We start from the raw sequence: 21,106 nt of genomic DNA, 5'->3' as shown, positions 1-21,106 counted from the left end.
GTCAGAGAGGGGCTGTTCCCGGGCCTTTGGGCTTCTGGGGGCTTCTTTGGTCTGATTGTGTAGAAGAGACACAGAACTGAGGCAAGAGCAGCAGGACTACAGCTCCTGGCCCCTCAGATGGACCAATGCGGCCGCTCAGCTGGGCTGTGCCAGCAGATGACAGCTCCCAGCATGCTGAGGAGCCTGATCCTTCCAGCTGGATCCCTGGGGTAGTTTAGTCTAGGCCTTCCTTGGTGAATCCAAGGAATCTCCCTGGGTGCCATCCTCCCCCCTTCATCCCTAACCCCCCCTCAAGACTCCGCCAGCCTGGCAGGGCCACTCAGCCACCCCTGGGGCAGCTCAGGGTGCCACGCAGGGGATGGGGTGTGGCGAAGGCCTTGGGAGGGCTCCTGAGCGGCCTGGTGCTGGAAGAGCTGTTGAGTGGGGAAAAACTCTTGCTGGTCAGTGGGAGAAAGAGAAGATGCAACAAAAGCCATGGTTTCAGTTAAGCTTGAGCAAATGTTATGCATTTAATGTGACTGAAGTGCTCTGAGGCCAGGCTCTGCAGTGTGGGGACAGGAAAGGGATGTCCTGGGGGCACGCAGGGCTGTCTGAACATGGAGCTTCTTGAGATGTCCCGAGGAGACACGAGAGCAAAGTGGGGCCTGGAGACACTCTGAGGGCAGCTGGGTGCCCAGGGCTGAGGCTGGCCTGTGTCCCCAGGGACACCCTGCCTGTTCCTGCCTGCGTGGTGGCTCCCTGGGACCCGTTGCTGGGGGCAGGTGCCATGTCAACAAGCACTGGGACCTGTGGCTAGTGGCCGGCAGCGTGTCACAGAGGGGCCCTTTGTGACACCCACTGCAGCAGGTGTGCTCAGCGTGGCCGTGGCCCACGGTGGGTCAGTGTCCGTCAGGACGGCGACCGGACAGGAGAGGAGTGCGGCGCTGGCGAGAAGCCCCCGACTGCAGTCCACATCTTGTCCACGACCCTTGGTGGCCCCGTGGGAACGCGGAGTTTGGCTGCGGCGCTTTGCCAAAGCGTTTTTGCCTGAGGCATTTGGGCCGAGGTCTTTTGGCCGAGGCGCTTTGCCTGAGGCACTTTGCCTTGGCCTTTGGGCTGAGGCACTTTGCCTTGGCCTTTTGGCTGAGGCCTTTTGCTGAGGCCTTTTGGCTGAGGCACTTTGCCTTGGCCTTTTGGCTGCAACACTTTGCCTTGGCCTTTTGGTTGAGGCCTTTTGCTGAGGCCTTTTGCCTGAGGCGATTTGCCTGAGGCGATTTGGCCGCAGCATTTTTCCCGAGGGTGTTCGACTCCACCATTCGGACGCCCTCCGTAGGCAGGCTCCCCTGTGTTCTTTGATTCACAGGATGGAGAAGAGACCCCCCGCCTGCCCCAGGCAGGCCTGGATGGAAGACAGCTCTTCCCAGGAGAGCCGCTCTCCAGGTCTGCAGCTTCCGTCCTCCTACGAGGTGACCACCATGCAGCCCCTCAAGCTCGGTGAGTGAGGGGCCCTGTGGGGCTGGGCAGGGCTGGGGCCCACCAGCACACCCTGTAGCACACCAGGATCCCACTTTCCTGGCCAGCTGACAATGAGGGTTTCGGGGGTCAGCCATGATGTTGCCTGAAAGCTGGGACTGCTCAGGGCTGGAGCGTGGCCCCAGCACAGCCTCTCCCAAAGAAGGACAGGGCAGAGGGGCTCTGGGCTGTGGGCAGCGAGGGCCAGCTGGGCTGGCAGGAGGCAGCCATGCTGTGGGAGCCTGGGCCTTTCCTGCCTGTCTGCCATTGCTTTCCTCAGCCCAGGACACTGGGGCTTTCCCAGGCATGGCAGCTCCTCTGCTGGGCACCCTCCAGCCAGGAGCTGCAAGGGAAGGCCGTGCCAAGGCAGTGGGCAGAGAGCTGGGTGGAGGGCAGATATCCTCTGCCCCCTCCTCTCGCTGGACCCTCTGCAGCTCTCCCTGCTCCTTCCCCCCTTAGATGCCAGCTGGTTGCCCATCTACAAGGAGGAGCAGGAAGCTGTTGATTCCATCCTGGCCTTTGTCACCAGCCCCAACAAGGTAACTGTGGCCAGCTGGAGGGCGGCTGTGCTGCTGTCTGCTGGCAGGGGCTCTGCTGCCGGGCTGCTGGAGGGGTGCTGGCAGGGCAGGGCTGCTTCTCCCGCAGGGCACTGCACCCCCTGTGCTGCGGTCCCGCTGGCTGTGTCTGCCCACTCACAATCCGTGTTTGTGTCTCTGTCCCCTGGCTGGCAGGAGGAGAGAGACAAGGCCACATTTCTTCGGAGCATCTCCGTGCTGTGCAGAAGCGCCTTGAACCACGGCCTGACCCAGGGCCTGGATTTGTTCTGTGACACGTACCAGCTGGCAGAGAACATCAAGGTGAGGGCACTCTGGGCAATGTGGTGAAGGGAGCAAAGCCCCCTGGCACAGGCAGCCTGTGTGGACAGCGCTTGGGCGGGTCAGGGACTAGAGGCCCTGGGTGCTGGCAGCTGCCAGCAGGTGCCATCCGGTTGTGCTCTGCAGGCGCTGCTGGAAGAAGAGCCAAGGGACCAGCTGTGCACAGACCTTCGGCATCTTTCCATGCTGGCTCTGGAGAAATTGAGGTACCTGCCCATCCGTCATGAGCCCCCTGGCCCAGAGGTCTGATGCCACCTGCACGAGTCGTCGAGGGGCTGCTCCCAGCACCCGTGTGCAACCCGTGTCCTGCCCTCTCCCTGCAGCTTGGTGGACACAGCAATGGAGGGCAAAGCCAAAAGCCTCCTCCGCGCGTGCTTCTCAAGTGTCTTCTGGCTGCCTGCAGAGAAGGAAATGCCAAAAGCAGACCTTGCCCTCTATATCAAGGTAAGTGCTGGCTAAGCTCCAGGGGCCTCCAGCCCCTCTGGCCTGCTCCCTGGCTACCCCATGCTGCCACAGGAGCAGGGATCCCAGGCAGGGCAGGGTCTTTCCCACCCTCATGCCTCTGTCCTTTTCCCATGGGCCTGGCCGCATCCCGTGCCACAGGCTGCTCTACCCCCTAAGACTGTCTATGCCCATGTTTCTCCCAGGAAGTGTGGGCATCCTCCTCCTCCTCCTGTGGCATAGGGGGTTCAGATGGCTCTCCTGGGGCTGGGAGGAACAGCAGAATGACTGCCACTGCTCTCTGTGTTCCTTGCAGACCCTGAACTCCATGGACAGCATGCTGAGGACAGTGGTGCTCAGCTTTCCTGCCTCTCGAGTCAGCGAGGAGCTGCAGGGCATCTTGGAGGTCTGGCACAAACAAAAAGGGGGGGGTCCCAGGGCTGTTCCTCAGCCTGGAGGGGAGGGTTTGCCCACTGCTGGCTGAGTGGTGCCCAGAGCAGTGCTGAACAGGCAGAGTGCCCTGCGGGGAGGGTGCCCACCTCCTGTGGGGAAGCCGGGGCAGGCCCCAGGCTCTTGTGGAGCACAGGGGCTGCAGAGGGTGGCACCTGCCCTCCTGCCTGGCCATGAGATTGGCTCTGGGCCTGTGTGCCCGACCTGGGTGGGAATCCAGGGGCAGACACCCCACTGCAGGCTTTGCTGGAGGGGAGAGGAAGCCTTGAGGGGTGGGACGAGTGCGGCCCAGCAGTGGAGCTGTGCTGCTGGTGTTGGAGTCTGCTCCCAGGGCTCACCCCCTGCTTCTCTTGTCCCAGCTGCTGCTGGACTTCACCAGATGCGAGAGAGAGGCTGTGAGGGAGAGGGCCATGGCAAGGATCGATGTGCTGGCCCGTGTGATGTCCGACTATTCCACTCTGCAGGTAAGGACCAGGCCCCCTCCAGCCAGGCCCTGCCCCCATCCCTGCTGCTCTCCATGCCAGGGCTGCTGCCCACATGGCTGCTCTGAGAGACGGGGACGCAGGGCCCTGAAAAGCCTGGTCTCTCCAGGAATCCAGCCCTGGGCAGACTCTCAGATGGGGGGCTTTGGCACCACCTTTGTGCCCTCAGCCCTTCTGCTCATGCCTCCCTCATCCAGGCCAATGCCAACGTCAGAAGAGGCACTGCTGGACCTGTCTGCTCTGGGGAGATCCAGCTCCCGCTCCTAGGAAAGCTGCTGGGGCGTCTCATCCTTTTCCGGTTCTCCGAGGAGCAGACAAGCTGTGCAGCTTTCCATGCTCTTTTTGCCCTGGCTGAGTTCATCTGTAAGTAAAAAAGGCAGAGCAGTGCTGGGCTTTATCTGCTCTATCTCCTGATAGATCTGCTTCCCGACCTCCTTTGCCCCTCCCAGCTGCTTCCCAGAGCTTCCCAGCTGCCAGTTTGCTGCAGAGGCTGCGTGCTCTGCTCAAGGCCAGGATCTGTTTGCTGCTGCTCTCCTTCCTCCCCTTGCTTTCAGGGGCTTGCAGCCTGCTGGTTTGTGGGCCCCACAGTCAAAGCCCCTCTTGACTTCCCTGTCCCAAAGCCATGTCTTCCCTGGTGGGGAAGAGCAGATCCCCCACCCTGGCTTGCCCCTCCAGCGCCTGTAGCAAGAAGCTGTTCCTGATGCCCTCCTGAAATCCTGGGCTGCTCCTGTCCTGCCCCCTGGCCAGCAGATGCCAGGGCGGTTTGGTGAGCTTGCTGGCAAAGCTGCTCTGCCTTCCTGACTCTTGTGTGTTTGCCCCGGTGTTTAGTCGAATCCAGGCTAAAGGACAGAGCAGACCAAGTCCACTGGGAAGCCGTGACCTCCTCCGCGCTGTGTTCTCTGAGCGCCAGGGACTGTGCCAAGGTGAGGAGCTGCGCCCTTGCTGGGACTCCTGTCCATGGCACCAGCAGGGCACTGGTGTGAGCCAAAGGACCCTGCAGCAGTGGGGCTGGCGTGCCCTCAGCTCCCTGGGGAGGGGGTTCACGCCGTCCTTGAGCAGGGACAGCACGAGGGCTGCACTCCAGTGGCCCAGCAGCAGCTTCAGCCCCAGCAGGAGCTCCAGTGCTCCTGGCCACCAGCAAGTCCCTGGTTCTCGGTGGGGCCAGCAGCCTGTGCCCATGAGCCCTCCTCCCCCAGCAGGAGGACCCTCTCTGCTCATCCTCTGCCATGCAGGGACTGCAGGCACTTCTCCCAGCTTTGCTGTGGGCACTGCTGTCAGCAGTGGTGGGCACATCCGGCCAGGGCCCCTCAAGCTGCTCAGCCAAGCAGCACCATCAGGGCACTCAGCGCAACATCTCTTCCTTCCTTGCTGCCATAGACCTTTGGAAAATACCTGCAGTCCCACGAGAGGACGGATGTCATCCTCGTGGCCATCGAGGCGTTGGGAGATGCCAGCATCCTCGACCAGCAGGTGCCCAGCAGCCTGCTGGATGTGGCCTTGGAAGACCCGAACGTCTGGCTGACGGACGTAAGTGGCCTGTGGCTGCATTGTTGTGCCCTTCAGCCCTCTTGGGCCTTGTTCCTCCCTGCATCCCTCCTTCCCGAGCACAGGTGACTTGGGCCCCCCCAAGCCACCTCAAGGCAGCAGAGAGGAATGGGAAGGGCAACTGAGCACATGGCTGCACTCCGGGGGCAATGCCATCCTCACCTGTATCCCCTGCAGGCACCCAAGATAGTCACCAGCATCCTTGAGAGCCTGCCATACTGCAGCACACAGGCAGCGTGGGAGAAAGCGGAGTCACTGCTTCGCCTGATGACCAACCTGTACCCCACCACAGTGGTCATCCTCCTGTGCAAGGCGGCTCTTCAAGGAGACAGGTACTGGCCCTGATGGCCTTGAGGGTGGGCTTGTTCCCTGTGGGGAGAGGGACCCCAAGACTCTCTGGCTGCCAGAGCCAAGGAATGCTGCGGGACAGCCTGCAGAGTCGGGCCCTCCATCCCCCCACGCTTTCCAGCCCTGCTGGCTGGTCTGGCTTTACAGCAGCCAAAGCTGGCCCAGCCAGGCCAGAGCCAGCACGGTGCTCCAGCCCCACAGGGAACACGCCCTCAGCCCCGTCCTGCCCACGCTGGCAGGGCCCCCAGGGACGTGCAGCCAGGGCTCCAAGGGGTGGGTTCTGGGGGGCTGCTCCAGGCCACAGCACTGTGGCTGAGGCAGCCCTGCTGACAGTGCTCTGCCTTCCAGCACTGCGCCGGAGCTGTGGGAGCTGATGTCCTCCATGCCGGAGACACTGTCCAAGATCTTGGAGGACTTTGCCAACCTGCTGCACAGACAATGCTTCCACTGCTCTGCAGAAGGCCCCCGCACCCAGCCCATGGCTGTGAGTGACCACCAAAGGCCCTGGTCCCCTCCCACCAGCCTTGCAGGCTCTGCTGGCCCCTCACAGCTCTGTTTGCTCCTGCAGTCATCCTCCAGGAAGGCTGAGTGGGAGGATTTGGCTGACGAGCCCGACATCGAGAGCCACCAGGGCTGTCCAAACGAGAGGACGGCCAGGCTGCTGCTGGAAGGGCTCATTGGGCTGTCACAGAGAGCCGAGATGGTGAGCAGGGCGGTGTGAGGGGCAGCCCTGTTGGCAAATGGGGGCTGGGGCTGTGTGGAAAGCAGTGGTTTGGCCTGGCCTGGGACTCAGAACGTGGGGTGACTGCTCCAAACACCCTCCCTGCCATGGTGGGGCCTGGGGTGGCTGCCTGGGAGCTTTTCAGGCACGGCCCTCTTCACCCAATGGACATTCTCTTCTCTCTACAGGCAAGAAACATCGAACTCTTCCTGCCGGGCATGATGAAGATCCTGCAAGCTGGCAGCGAAGATGCCCAGATGAAGACCCTGCTGGCCTTGCAAAACGTTCTGCGTCAGCTGAAGAAGAGCAAGGCCAGCTTCATCGCTGTGCAGCTTGTGGGGAGGCTCCTGCCCCTCTTTGACTCGGTAAGGCTGAGGTGGAGCCTGAGCCCCTCAGATGGGCGCTGGACAATGACAGCTGCCCTGCAGCCCAGCCCTGCGAGCAGCACTTGGAGCCAGCTCCACTCCCCTGGGCTCTCCTGGGATGGCTTCTGGGCTGTTCAGTCCAGTGCTGCTTCTTCTGGAATGTGAGACCACAGCCGCTGCCCTCCCCGCAGCCATGATCACGGCCCTCTGCACTGTGGGCAGGGAGCTGCTGTTTGCAAAACTCCCTTTTCCTGCTTCCTGCCAGGAGTGCAGCGAGCTGCGAGAGCTGTCCATCCGCATGCTCACGGAGCTGCTGCAGTTGGTGGTCGGCAGGGATGAGAAGAGGATGAGGAAGGAGGTGTGGCGAGCACTGGTACCTCTCCTCTTCCGCATGAGCGACCAGGTCCCCAGCGTGGCCAAGGTACAGCGCTGAAGGCTGAGCCCTGACACACAGAGGGCTGGGCTGACACCCCCCAGGGCTCTTGGGCATCGGGGCAAGGGCAGCTGGCAGCGGGCAGCGCTTCCCCAGCACAGCCCGTGGGAAGGTCCATGCGGAGCCAGTGCCAGCAGGGCCGGAGAAGCTGGCATGGCCCTGTGCAACACCAACCCTGCCTGCTCCTGCAGGGCTCGGCAGCAGCCCGTGGCCACCACGGCCTGAGCAGGGGCATCCCCACAGGCTGTGTCGGAGGCCAGGCCTTTGAGCCTTCACGCCTATCCCCCAGGGCTGTCCCCAAAGGCTCCCAGACATTTGGGCTAGGGCATGTCCCAGCTTCCTAAAGGCAGGATCCCCCAGGAACAGAGCCAAGATGTCTCCTTGCCCAGGCCCCCGGGCCATCCCTGAGCTCATGCTGTCCTGCAGGCCTCCAGGGAAGCCCTTCTTGCTGCCGCAGAGCTGCTGAAGTGGAAGACGCTCAAGCACCTGCTGCAGAGAGAGCGGCTGTGGGAGCTTGGAGCGTGCTTGGTAAGGACAAGCTGAGGGGCCCGGGCTGGGGGAAGGCTGCCCTCATCCCATGTCTGGGCTGGGGGCTCTGCAGCTGGGCAGAGCCTGGAGCTGCATCCCTGTTGCTGCCCACAAGAACAGAGCCCCAGGGGCTCTTCTGCTGGCCCCTGTCCCTTCCCTGTAGCCAGCAGGAGGGGAGGCCTCTCTGTCCCAGGGGGTGCTGGCGGGAGGCACTGCTCCAGCCAACTGCCCCAGTGACAGCCCTGGAGAGACATGCCTTGTTCTCTCTGCAGCTTCAGAAGAGCAGGAGCAGGGCTGAAGACTTCATCCACCAGAGCCTGCCCTACCTGCAGGACCCTCAGGCCAACGTGCGCCTGGCGGCCGTCAGGTTCATCGGTGAGTGCCAGCCCCTGCGGTGCCTCTGGGGCAGCCTGGCCCCTGTGCCACTGCTGCCCCAGCAACGAGGGGCAGTCCTGGGGCTACCCCAGCAACGAGGGGCAGTCCTGGGGCTGCCCCAGCCCCGGCCACCCCGGGCAGGGCCTTGCCTCCCTCTGCCAGCCCTGCCCACGTAGCGGGGCTTGGTGGCCGCCTTGCTCAGTCCCACTGCCCTGAGCTTCTGGGGGCTCCTAGGCTCAGCCCTGCTGAGGGGGAGGAGGGTAGGACTGGGGGCCCTGCTGCTGGGAGCAGGCTGGGGAGCAGGGGCTAATGGAGCTCTGTGCCCAGGACTCATCACACGGCGCCTGAGGGAGCAGACCACAGAGAGTCAGGCTGACATCCTGAGCGGTGAGTGGGGAGCGCGGTCTGTGGGGAATCCAGAGGCTCTCTGCAGATGTGGGGTTTGATCTGGGCTCTGTTTCTTTCCCTCACAGCACTTCAGCCCTTGGAGAATGACTGGGACATCTCTGTCAGCTCCCTGGCAGCTCGGACAACCTCCATTCTGAGGAGTCCTTGCGTGCAGCAAAGACCAAGAGGCCTCCTGCGAGCACTACGCTGCTGCTGGCCGTGAGCCCGGCAGAGGTGCAGCTTGCCTTGGCTAAAGGACTGGGGCTGAATAAAGCTGCAACAACGTGCCCAAAGCCCTGGTGTCCTTCAGCTGTGTGGTGCTGAGTGTGCCGAGTCGACCGTGTCCTTCCTGGGCTGTCCCGCAGGCAGCGGGACACTCCCCCCTCAGCACCCCTGGCCCCAGGCTTGTGGGACAAGCTGAGCCCTGGCTGGGGCTTTCCCCGGGAGAAGCCGCCTTGGCTAAAGGACAAGCTGCTGCCCGAGCCTTCTCACCCCGTTTCAGGGTCACTGCCAATGTCACCCTGCCCTCTGCTGGTGTGAAGCTATCCCCCTTGTCCTGTCACTCCAGGCCCTCATCCAAAATCCCTCCCCAGCTCCCTTGGAGCCTCTTTTAGGCACTGGAAGGGGCTGGAAGGTCACCCCAAAACCTTCTCTTCTCCAGCCTGGGCAGCCACAGTTCTCCCTGTGTCCCCACACGGTGCCCCACTCTGTGACCCCTGTGTCCTCCCAGGCCCAGCACCCCAGGAGGTGGCACAGCAGCAAGCCCTGTGCTGCAGCCGTGTGTTGGTTTGGACCTGGCTTCCTGCCAAGTCCCTGAGACCCAGCGAAAAAGCTTACTTCTCAGAGAGAAAAAAAAACCAAATAGCAGAGCTAGAGCAAAAATATAGATGTACATATAGCACAGTTATAGCCAGTAAGAATACTCATCATGGCTGGGCCTCGCAAATGAAGATTTGGGGAGGGCACTACCCAAATTTGTTGCAAGAGCGTTGGTGACTGAAAAGGCCAATACGAGATAGACATGTCCGGTTACAAAAGGTACAGCAGAAAGACTCCTTAGGTGGTATATTCTGCAAGGCAAGATTCTTTCTGCCTTGTCTTTTCTCCTCAAGGGTGATCCTGCGTGCGTTCTCAAAAGCATCAGCAGTGTTATAGATGGTGTGTTTCCAGGCCTCCCGACTGGAGGTCAGAGTAGACCAGTGATGGTGATCAATATGGCCAAGGCTGAGATGTTGTTTCAGGGAGTCCTTGTATCTTCTCTTTGGGGCTCCTCTCTTGTGGCAGCCGGTGGCAAGTTCACCATAGAGCAGGATCTTAGGGAGGCAGTGGTTGGTCCTTCATTCTGGAGACGTGCCCTGCCCAGCACAGCTGTGTTCTCAGCAACATGGCCTCAATACTTGTGACTGCTGCTTGTTCTAGAACAGATGTATTGGTCACATAATCTGACCAGTGGATGTTTAGGATTGTACAGAGGCAGCACTGTTGGAAGCGTTCCAGGAGACGCAGGTGGTGGTGGTAGATGACCCATGATTCAGATCCATATAAGAGAGTGGACAGCACTATGGTTCTGTAAACACTGATCTCTGTACTTTTCTTCAAGTGTTTATTTCATCAAACTCTTTTATGAAGCTTTCCAAAAGCTCTCTATGCCTTTGCTAACCTGTTGTCTATCTCTGTCAATCTTACCATCCGAGGAGATGAGGCTGCCTAGGTAATTAAACTGCTGAACTGATTTGAGTTCTGATTGGCCAATGGTGATATGGGGATGATGGAAGACTTACTGAGGTGCCAGTTGATAGAGAACTTCTGTCTTCTTTAAGCTGACTTCCAGCCCAAAGAGCTCAGCAGTATCTGCAAAGCAGGATGTTAAACGCTGCAGAGCTGCTTCTGTGTGGGCAACAAGGGCGGCGTCATCAGCAGAAAGCAGCTCCCGGACAAGATGGTTTAAGGTCTTGGTGTGGGCCTTCAGTCGCCTTAGGTTGAAAAGGCTTCCATCAGTATGGTATCGAATGTAGATACCGTCCTGATCATCGAGGTCTGCCGTGGCCCTTTGGAGCATCCTGCTGAAAAAGATTATGAATACGGTTGGTGCAAGAACGCAGCCTTGTTTCACACCATTGGTTATTAGAAAGGGCTCAGAAAGTTCATCGCCATATCTGACTTGTCCGTGCTGATCCTCGTGGAGTGAGATGATCATTTTAAGGAACTTGGGGGGACAACCTAAACGTTCCAAAATCTGCCACAGACCTTTTCTGCTCACAGTACCAAAAGCCTTGGTGAGGTTGACAAAGGTTACATAGAGACTTTTGTTCTGTTCCCTACACTTCTCTTGCAGTTGTCTGAGAAAAAACACCATGTCTGTGGTGCTCCTGTTGGCTCTGAAACCACACTGACTTTCAGGTAGCATTCCTTCTGCTATAGCAGGTATTAGTCTGCTATATTAGGCAAGAGTATTCTTGCCAGGATTTTGCCAGCAATGGAGAGCAGAGTAATACCAGGGTAATATGAGCAGTCTGATTTAGTACTTTTCTTCTTATACAAAGTGATGATGACTGCATCTCGAAGGCCTGATGGTAGTTCGCCTGGTTCCCAACAGTGCACCACAAACTCATGAAATTTAGCATGGAGTGCAAGGCCCCCACATTTCCAGACTTTGGGTGGGATTCCATCAACCCCAGCTGCCTTGCTGATTTTCACCTGCTGTATGGCCTTAAGGGTTTCTCCTAAAGTGGGGGCAGTATCCAATTCATATTTCACTGGTTGTTGTGTGATGGACTGAATTGCTGAGTCTTGGACTACACAGTTGGTGCTGAAAAGAGTCTGAAAGTGTTCAGACCATCGATTCAGAATGGAGGTTTTATCTGTTAGAAGCGTTTGCCCATCAGCACTGAGTAGAGTGCTTTGGGCTTAGTATGTAGGCCCGTATGCTGAATAAAGGATTTTCTTCTTGTGTATACATATATATACACACACACTGAACAGAATGAAAATTGGAACCAAAAATGAAGTTGAAGTCTACTCAACTGTTGGTCATAAAGTGGAATTAAGTTTAGGAGAAAACATAACCTAATTAGGAGGTTATGAAAGGCACATTAGTATGTGCTGGAAAAGTAATTTTTATATATGAAAACTATTTTATGCTTTATATTATCTGTATAATACACAGTCTTACACAAACAAACCAAGGATGTGCATGAAGTTCACACTAAAGCTCTGTACTATATTTATTGCTCTCTGTGATCAGTGCTGCATTCAGGTTACATTTGACCTGCAGATGTAATGGAACCTCAGCAGAGTACAGAGTACAAGTGAGCAAGAAAATAATGATCTTGGGGTGGCAAAGAGGTTTCTCTACATTGCTTTTCTGTGATGAAGAAATCACTGTCCCAGAGAAATCTTTGCAGGTGACAGGCTTGAAAAGGAAACACCTTCACAGCCAGAGCCAGGAGATCAGAAACCTTGCAAAATTCAACTGCAGCCAATGTGGAGGAATCTGACTTAGTCTTGGTATAAATATGACTAATACTCCTCTTCCTTTAGCAGATGCACTAATTCATTTCTATAACCTGCAGCCTCCCCCAAAGTGCAGAAACTCCACAAGTGAAATTTGTTGAAGCTGAACATCAGATGAAAAGCTTCAGGCCTCTTCCAGCACGATTTCATCAGCTCTGCCTCCTCAAGAAGTCAGGAAAAAAAAATACAGCTACATGAAAAGTAAATGAGCAGCTTTTTCTGACTCTGGAACCAGAAAATAATGACATGAAACCCAGATCAAATGCAGCACTATCACTTGTCTTTCCAAATACCAGCATTAATTCTCTCTCTCACAGCTCCCAGAGACTTGTCATCCTGATTATCTTCCCCATGCCCTTGGGGGCATTTTTGGAGCCAATTTACACCTCTAATACTTTTTTCTCTCCTGGAGAGAGAACTGATTTTGCCTGCACATTGTAATCCTTTCAGAAGAACTTTTCCCTTTCCCCCCTAGTTTTCCTCACTTGTTGTTATTACTTTTTTCCCCCTAAGTTTAAAAATTAAAGCCTTTGCTCTGAAAGAGGGCGAAGGAAGAATGAAGAAGCTTCAAACCAAGGAGAAAAGCCTTAAAATCCGAATTTCTGTGAACAGCACAACAAGTCTCCTCCTGCATTAATGCCGCCTCACGAAATGGCAACGGCCTCTGCAGGCAGCTGCCTAAAAACACCCACGGCTCCTCAGGAAAACAGAAATGCAATTGTTATATTTTTTTTCCCCCCCTAAAGATTTAATTTTTCTCTCTTCACATTCAGCCCCTCGGTGACTCCTGAGAGCCCTCTGCAAAGCCATAAACTGACTCTTGGAGGAGCTTTTGGACACCCCCGGGATCCTCCCTCGCGCTGCCGTGGGGCCCGTGGGTGTGTGAGGGGCTGAGGGGTCGAGCGCCTGGACACTGATAAATAAATATCGGCACGCAGGGATACGGGCCCGCCCCCGCCGCGCTGCGCAAACGGCGCAGGAATACGCAAACGGCGTAAGACGGCGACGCGGGCGGCAATGGAGCGGCGCTACGCAAACGGCGTAAGGGGGCAACGGTAATGGTAGAGGAGGAAGTTACGTAAGTTGCGTAAGACTACGCAAATGGTGCAAGGTCACTGCCCTCAGCGCTACGCAAATGGCGGAAGGACCCCGGTGGCTTCCTAAGGGCTTGCGGAACCTTTCCCGGTTCATCCTCGTCCTCTCCAAAGGGCTCCCAGTTTGCCCCAGTCCCTCCCTAAGGGCTTCCAGTTCCCTCCTAAGGGCTCCCAGTCCATCCCAGTCCCCTCCTAACGCCGCTGCCCTCAGTGCTACGCAAATGGCGTAAGGAAGGACCCAGTCCCCACTTAAGAGCTCCTAGTTTATCCAAAAGCCTAAAGTCTCCCACTTTATCCCAGTACCTCCCAGTCCCTTCCTAAGGGCTCCCAGTCCATCCCAGTCCGCCCCAGTCCGCTCCTAACGCCGTTGCCCACAGCCCTACGCAAACGGCGTAAGGGGCTCTGCCGTTGCCCACAGCCCTACGCAAACGGCGTAAGGGGCCGCCGGTAACAGCAAAGGAAGGTAAGCTACGTAAACTGTGTAACTCTACGCAAATGGCGTAAGCGCCCTGCCCTCAGCGCTACGTAAATGGCGGAAAAGCCCCGGTTCCTTCCTCGGGGCTCCCAGTTTATCCCAGTACCTCCCAATCCTTTCCTAAGGGCTCCCCGTTCATCCCAGCTATCGCCGCGTTCTCGCGCTTCCAGAATTTTCTCCCTCCGCTTCCCAAATATAAAGGGACTTTCTGTGCTGACCACCGAGCCGGGAGCTCTGACGGGCTCGGCGCAGGGGCCGTGTGGTATTTGGTTTCTCTACAGTTCGTGTTTTTATAATGAAGGGGGAAGGGAAGGAAGGGAGCCGCTCCTACCAGCACGTCAATAATCTGTTGCAAAGGACTGGAGCTCTCAGACTCAGTTAGTCCTCCAGTGAACCATTTAGCTGCTGAAATAAATCCAGTCCCAGGCACGGAATCAGCAGGATTCGAGACAGAAAAGCCTGTGTGGGTACTCAGGGCATTGAGCTCGTGCAGATTTGTGCACAGGTGCAACTTGGTACATTTTAGTACTGAGTGCTTTTGATACACAAACTGGCCACCGAAACTCCCTCGGGTCACAACGTGCAAAGTTGGGACAGCTTTATCCAGAACACATAGACCACACAATTTCTCAAAGCTGGATCAGAATCTGTGCCAGACTGTGGTGGAACCATGAAAGCCACCCACAGGAATTGCATTTCCCATTCGGATATCAGGTGGGGACAAGTCCCTGCCACAGGAATGGAAAATCCATGGTGGGGTGGGAAGGGCCAAGATGCTGAAGGGTGGATGTGCCACTGCAACATCTCCCAGCAACGCTGCTGTGGGTGGAAAAACACCATTAAGGTGGGACAAAGTCTAGGAAAGCAACTGCAGAGTCTGTCTCCTCTAAATGTGATGTCTCCCTCATCCAGACACAAAGCCATGCTTTGGACCTCCCTGCACCAGTCTTGCTTTTCCAGCTCCTTAAGTGCATCAGAACAAGACCAAAAAAATTACTTCTTTTTATATTCTTGTAGTTAGTTGACCCTGGCCAGATACCAGGTACCCACTAAAGCCGCTCTCTCACTCTCCCTCTGCAACTGGGCAGAGGAGAGAGAAAAAAAAAAAAAACAAACCAGCTAAAAATTCATAAGTAGAGATAAGAGCTGGGAGAGGTCAGTGACTGATCACCTTCATGGGCAAAACAGACTCCAAGTGGGAATAGTACTTAAACTTATTACTAACAGGATAAGAGCCAAAGAGTGAGAAATAAAACAGTCTTAAAAACACCTTCCCCCACCTTTCCTTCCATGTTCTCCCTCCTCCCCCCCAGCAGTGCAGGGGGACGGGAATGGGGGTCACGGTCAGTTGTTGTTTCTGCTGCTGCTCAGGGAGAGGAGTTGGAGTCCTTTCCCTGCTCCCATGGGGTCCCTCCCGCGGGAGACAGTCCTTGATGGACCTCTCCAACTTGAGTCCATCCCTCGGGCAGCAGCTCTTCCCAACCTGCTGTCCTGTGGGTCACTCCTCCATGGGGTCAGTCCTTCACGGATGAGCTGTACTTGCGTGGATCCCCCATAGGGGCCACGAGTCCTGCCCGGGAAAAACCTGCTCCAGCCTGGGCTTCCCTCTCCATGGGCTGCAGGTCCTTGCCAGGACCCTGCTCCATCCTGGGCCTGCCACGGGGTCACAGCCCCCTTCCTGCATCCACCTGCTCCAGCGTGGGAGCCTCCATGGGCTGCAGGGGGGTCTCTGCACCCCAATGGTCCCCCACGGGCTGCAGGGGGGTCTCTGCACCCCAATGCTCCCCTATGGGCTGCAGGGGGGTCTCTGCACTCCGATGCTCCCCCATGGCCTGCAGGGGGGTCTCTGCACCCCGATGCTCCCCTATGGGCTGCAGGGAGGTCTCTGTACCCTGATGGTCCCCCAGGGGCTGCAGGGGGGTCTCTGCAACCCGATGCTCCCCCAGGGGCTGCAGGGGCACAGCTGCCCCACCCTGCTCTGCCCCACGGTCTACAGGGCCTCAGCTCCGGTGCCTGGAGCACCTCCTGCCCCTCCTCCTGCCCTGCCCTTGGGGTCTGCAGTGCTGTTCCCATGGTCTCATTTTGCTCTTTCCTGGCTGGAACTCCTTCTGTGCCACAACTTTCTGTTCCTAAATATGTTATCCCAGAGGTGTTACTGTCACTCCTGACTGGCTCGGCCTTGGCCAGCAGCAGGAATTCCATCCTGGAGCCAGCTGGCATTGGCTCCACGGGACAGGGGAAGCTTCTGGCAGCTTCTAACAGAAGCCAGCCCTGTAGCCCCCCCGCTACCAAAACCCAACCACAGAAACCCACTGCACCCAGTTACTTCCACTTGCCCCAGGATGGTTCCAGTTTCCATCAGGATGATCCCAGTCACTTCCAGTTTATGCCAGTTGCCTCCAGCATGCACCCTGTCACTCCCAGTTACTTCCAGTTGCTTCCAGCATGATCCCAGTTGCTCCAAGGATGTTCCCAGTTGCCTTCCAGCATGGTCCCACTGGCTCCCAAATCCCCCCTGCATAGTTCCAGTCACTCCCAGTTTGATCCTGGTCCCTTACAGTCTCTCCCACTATAATTCCAGTATGGTGCTGGTCACTCCCACTATGATCCCAGTCACTGCCAGTCACTCCCAATAGGATCCCAGTTGCCCCCAAGGTGGTCCCAGTTGCTCCCAGTCACTCCCCCAGGATGGTTCCTTTCACTCTCAGGGACTCCCAGTCTGAGTCCAGTATGGCCCCAGTCACTTCCAGTCACTCCCTGGAGGATGCCATTTGCCTTTTGCATGGTCCCAGTTGCTCCCAGTATGATCCCAGTATGAGTCCAGTCACCCCCAGTATGATCCCAGTAACTTCCAGACACTTCCAGTATGAAGCCAGTTTGATCCCACTCATCCCCAGCATGGCTGCAGTCCCTCTCACACACTCCCAGGATTATTGCAGTCACTCCCAGTAAGACCCCACTAGGGGCCCAGCTGCTCTCAGTATGACCCCAGTACAACCTCAGTAGGGGCCCAGCTGCTCCCAGTATGATCCCAGTTGCCCCCAGCGTGGTTTCAGTTGCTCCCATTCACCCCTACTATGGTTCCAGTCACTCCCAGAATGATCCCAGTCTCTCCTAGTAGGATCCAAGTTACCCCCCAAGTTACCCCTGCATGGGCCCAGTTGCTCCCAGTCACCCCACTGTAGTTCCAGTCTCTCCCAGTCCCTCCCAGTATGACTCCAGTATGATCCCAGCGGCACCCTGTATGGTGGCACTCACACCCAGGATGAACCCAGACATTCCCTGTCACCCCCAGGATAAAACCATTTGCCCCCAGCAGGGTCCCACTTGCTCCCAGTCACCCCACTAGAGTTCCAGTCCTTCCCAGTAGGATCCCTGTCACTCCCAGTCTCTCCCAGTATATCCCAGCTGACCTCAGCATGCTCCCAGTCACTCCCAGTACACTCCCAGGCAGTCCCAGTATGATCCCAGTCACTCCTGGTCTCTCCCAGTATATCCCAGTTGCCTCCAGTGTGGTCCCATTCACTCCTGAATGCTCCCAGTAGCTTCCAGCATGATCCCAGTTGCTCGCAGCCACTCCCAGTCACCCCCAGTGGGGTCCTAGTGCCTCCCAGTATGATCCCAGTCAATTCCAGTGTGATCCCACTTGCTCCCAGTATATCCCAGTTGTGCCAACATGGTCGCAACTGCCCTCAGAATGCTCCCAGTCACTCCCAGTATGACCCCAGCCACCTTCAATGTGGGCCCAGTTGCTCCCAGTATGATCCCAGTTGTGCCCAGCATGGTCCCAGTTGCTCCCCCTTCCTCCCAGTGGGATCCTAGTAGCTCCCAGTTGCCCCTAGCATAGAACCAGTTGCTCCCAGTATGATCCTAGTCTGATCCCAGTATGATCTCAGTACAATCATAATTGCCACCAGTATGATACCAGTGACTTCCAGACACTTCCAGTATGAAGCCAGTTTGATCCCACTCATCTCCAGTATGGCTGCAGTCCCTCTCACACACTCCCAGTATTATTGCAGTCACTCCCAGTATGATCCCAGTATGACTCCAATAGGAGCCCAGCTGCTCCCAGTATGATCCCAGTTGCCCCCAGCGTGGTTCCAGTTGCTCCCAGTCATCCCTACTATGGTTCCAGTCACTCCCAGCCACTCCCAGTATATCCCAGATGCCTCCACCATGCTGTCAGGTGCTCCCAGTATGATTCCTGTGGCCCCTGTCACCCCCTTTTCTCTCCCCACAGAGCTCCTGAGCCGGCGGCGGCCGCAGCCCCTCCCCAGGGCCTCGGGCCCAGCCTGGACCCCCCTCCCCATCCCCGTGAGTATTTTGGGGGGGTCGTGTGTCCCCCCTCCCCTGCTGTCACTCTGCCTCTGCCCGGCTGCTCCCAGTGATCCCAGTAAAGCTTCCCAGTTCTCCCCAGTCCTGGTTATTGGGGGGCAGTGGGGGAGGGGCTTGGGGGAATCCCAAGGGGTGGAGCCGAGTTTGGGGGGGCAGAACCAGCCCCAGGATGGATTGGGAATGGGGACCCCCCTGTGTTCCCCCTGTGTCAAGGCACTCTGGGAGGGTCTTGGTGGGGCACCTGCCCCTTAAAAGGCACCCAGCTCACCCCCAAAGGTGCTGGGACCCCCCTTAATCTCCCCATGGGCCCCGGAGAACCCCCCAAACATATTCAGAGCCCACCCAGGATCCCACCTAACCCCTTTTTTGGGGTGCTGGGACCCCAAACTGAGTTGGAGGAAGCTGGGGATTGGGGGATGATGTGGAAGATGTGAGAGGAGGGAAAAATGGGGGTTGGGACCCCCAGAGTAATCCGGGGGTGGGGCCTGTGGATTGAGGGGACTTTGGAAAAGTGGGAGGAACAGGGAGAAGGGTGGAAAAGGGAGGGTGGTCTGGTGGGTCGGATGGTCCTATGAGGGTCTTTGGGCACGGGTGTTGGCAAAGGGGGATGGCCCCCTGAGCTCCCAACTTCCTGTGGGGTGCTGGGGGCTGCTGGATCCAATCTCAGCCTTGGATTATGCCAACAGTTTCAGTTTAGAGGAATTACAGAAGTGTGACTGAACCATTTAGGTCCCCCAGGTTTTAATGATGGCAAAGCAGATCTATTGATAGAAATCAATTTATTTAGGGTTACAAATGATCAGACAAAAGATCTTCATTACAGTTATTTACTGTACAATAGAAGCACTAAAACTACCAGGAGTACAGGATAAGACAGGACAGTGCTCTACACTAAAGCAATTGTTGAAGCAATTCTACTCAAGCTGGCACAAAAGCAATAATTCTTAATTAGAGATGGATGGAACTCCCTCAGACCAACGTTCATGGGGAGATCTCTGCTCTCAACCTCCAGCAGTGACCCTGGGGGGGTCCCCAGCTAAGGCAGGAATCTCCACACACACCCCCAGGAAGGGTTCTGTTGGAAGAAGCTGCCCCTGGGAAAGGGGACTGGCCCTTTCTGGTAGAAACCTCAGTCCGCTCAAGTGCAAAGGGCCGCTATGACCCCCCCCAAAGGACAAGACAGTTGGGGAAGGAAAGAGGGGCTTGGCTAACAGAGATCAAAGATTTCATGAGGTAAAACCAGGTTCAGTTCAGGCTGAGGGCGCTGCGGCACCGCCCGTGCGAACATTCCTGACGGGAGCGCGGCGGGCGGAGGGCGGAGGCGGGGGGGGGGGGGGAGTTCTCTAAAGGCGGTGCGCGCGCAGAGCGCCGTGGTTGCTTCCGGGAAGCAAAGATGGCGCTGGCTCCGTGCTGCACTGTGAGCTGGCGGGGCCTGCGGGAGAGCGGGGCTCTGGGGATCCCCCCGGGGGCTGCGGGGAGCGCGGGTGTGGGTGGAAAGGCTGGAGGGCTCGGGAGGGTTTAGCCGAGGGGTTCGGGGGTTCCCGAAGGGCAGAGCGCGGAGCCTGGAAGCCGCGCGGGGGGGGGCTCTGTCAACGCCCTGGCTGCACTGCGCAGGCGCGCCGGCGGAGTACTCAAGAGGGAACTTCAACTCCCATGAGGCTCTGCGCGATCCGCCATTACTTTTCCCGCCACAGCGCTCCTGCCGGCCCGGCGAGCCGACCCCAGGGAAAGGGGATCCCAGTGACCCCCCCCGAACCCCAGAGACCCCCAACACTCAGCACACAGAGACGTCACAGGGAGGGGGTCCCGAGGGTCCCCTAAAGCCTAGCAGTGTGTTCCGGGGGTCCCCAGCCCCCAGGGGAGGGGTCCTGGGGGTGCCCCCCAAAGTCTGGGCGGGAGATGTACCACATCCGGGTAAGGAGATCCCAGTGCCCCCAGTATAGACCAGTGACCTCCCAGTGACCCTCAGTTCAGCCCAGTAACCCCCTCAGTGACCAGCCAGTGTGTTCCAGTGACCTCCCACTGCCCCCAGTATGGCCCAGTGATTCTCCAGTGAGCACCCTGTAACCCCCAGTATGGCCCAGTAACTTCTGAGTGTCACCTCGTGTGTCCTGGTAATCCCCCAGTAACTTCCCAGTCCTTCCCAGTGCTCTTCCAGCATCCCTCAGTAACCCCCCAGTCCCTCCTAGTGCCCCCTGTTTCCCCCCAGTGTGTCCCAGTATCCCCCAGTAATCCCCGAAAGCCCCCCAGCTTTCCCCGTGTCCCCAGATGCCCTTGGCCTTTCTGTGAGTGTGTGTGTGGGGGGCGTTTTTGGGGTCAGAGGGTCCAGTGGGGGCTCCTGGGGTGAGATGGAGAGTTGGGGACATCAGGGATGGGGTTTGGGTACACTGGGGAGAGTGGGAAGGGCTTTGTGGGCAGTGGAATTGGGGGTGTCAAGAGGGGAATTGGGGTGATCTGGAGGCCCTGGGGACATTGGAGACACCAGGGGAGTCTTGAGGTCTTAAGGGAGGAAATTAGGGACACCAAGACTGTCTTGGGGACACCAGGGGGGTCTCAGGACTCATCTGAGCGTGCTGCTGCCCCTCCTCTTTACCCGCAGACATTATTAACCCCACCCAAATGTCCCCTAACCTCCATTTTCCTTTCAGTCCCCTCCCCCTACAGATCCCTTTGCCCTCCCAACACCGCTTTTAACTTCCCTAAATGCACCTAAAGCCCCCCAAAACCCTCCAACTCCCCATCCAACCCCTCTCCCTGATCCCCCCAAAGCTCCCCCAGCTCCCTCTGAAATGCCTCCAACCCCCCCCAAGGAGGGATCACCTGGCACCCTGGGACAGGAACACAGTGGGCTGTACTGGGGGCACTGGGCTGTACTGGGAGGGCATTGGGGGCGTCTCAGGTGTCCCAGGACAATGTGGCCCAGCTCCAGGAGAGATCTGGGGAGCAGTGAGGTACTGGTCTGCACTGGTTTGTGCTGGTCTGTCCTGGTCTGTCCCCCCAATCCCCCAATCCCCTCCCCAGCTCCCCCAGGGCCCTCCCACACCCCAAAGCCCCCTAGACCCTCCCAGGCCCCTGACTTGGTCCTGCTGCCCCTTGAGCATCTGCAGCTGCTGCAGAACCAGGCATTTCATCAGCAAATGTGCAGGTGACCCCAAGCTGGGGGTGTGTTGATGTGCTGGAAGGCAGGAGGGCTCTGCAGAGGGACCTGGCCCAGCTGGATCCATGGGCTGATTGCAAGGGGATGA

The 21,106-nt window shown here is 57.7% G+C and overlaps 2 protein-coding genes and 1 long non-coding RNA gene across 3 annotated transcripts in view; 2 read left to right on the top strand and 1 right to left on the bottom strand.

Moving 5' to 3' along the window:
• The window catches only part of LOC135405270 (zinc finger protein 501-like), a 229,944-nt gene that overhangs the window by 130,027 nt on the left and 78,811 nt on the right, over positions 1 to 21,106 (bottom strand). The window lies entirely within an intron of this gene.
• On the top strand, positions 1,237 to 5,409 carry LOC135404530 (uncharacterized). The gene is made up of 11 exons (XM_064639271.1): positions 1,237 to 1,473; positions 1,951 to 2,030; positions 2,223 to 2,348; positions 2,493 to 2,572; positions 2,690 to 2,810; positions 3,124 to 3,213; positions 3,617 to 3,721; positions 3,937 to 4,102; positions 4,568 to 4,662; positions 5,117 to 5,266; positions 5,350 to 5,409. Exons 1-11 carry the CDS (start codon positions 1,344 to 1,346, stop codon positions 5,407 to 5,409), a joined length of 1,203 nt encoding a protein of 400 aa, XP_064495341.1. The 5' UTR covers positions 1,237 to 1,343.
• Positions 7,961 to 8,639, top strand: LOC135405610 (uncharacterized). The gene is made up of 3 exons (XR_010425840.1): positions 7,961 to 8,054; positions 8,382 to 8,441; positions 8,528 to 8,639. It is a non-coding gene; the product is annotated as an uncharacterized LOC135405610 (long non-coding RNA).

Source organism: Pseudopipra pipra, chromosome W (genome assembly GCF_036250125.1).
Source record: "Pseudopipra pipra isolate bDixPip1 chromosome W, bDixPip1.hap1, whole genome shotgun sequence".
In the NCBI taxonomy this organism is placed as follows: domain Eukaryota; kingdom Metazoa; phylum Chordata; class Aves; order Passeriformes; family Pipridae; genus Pseudopipra; species Pseudopipra pipra.
This window is presented reverse-complemented; position numbering and strand designations above follow the sequence as displayed.

Coding starts and splice junctions, on each gene's coding strand:
- LOC135404530 (XM_064639271.1), top strand. CDS start 1,344: ATGGAGAAGAGACCCCCCGCCTGCCCCAGGCAGGCCTGGATGGAAGAC. Junction 2,031..2,222: donor TTGTCACCAGCCCCAACAAG/GTAACTGTGGCC, acceptor CCTGGCTGGCAG/GAGGAGAGAGACAAGGCCAC. Junction 2,573..2,689: donor CTGGCTCTGGAGAAATTGAG/GTACCTGCCCAT, acceptor CTCTCCCTGCAG/CTTGGTGGACACAGCAATGG.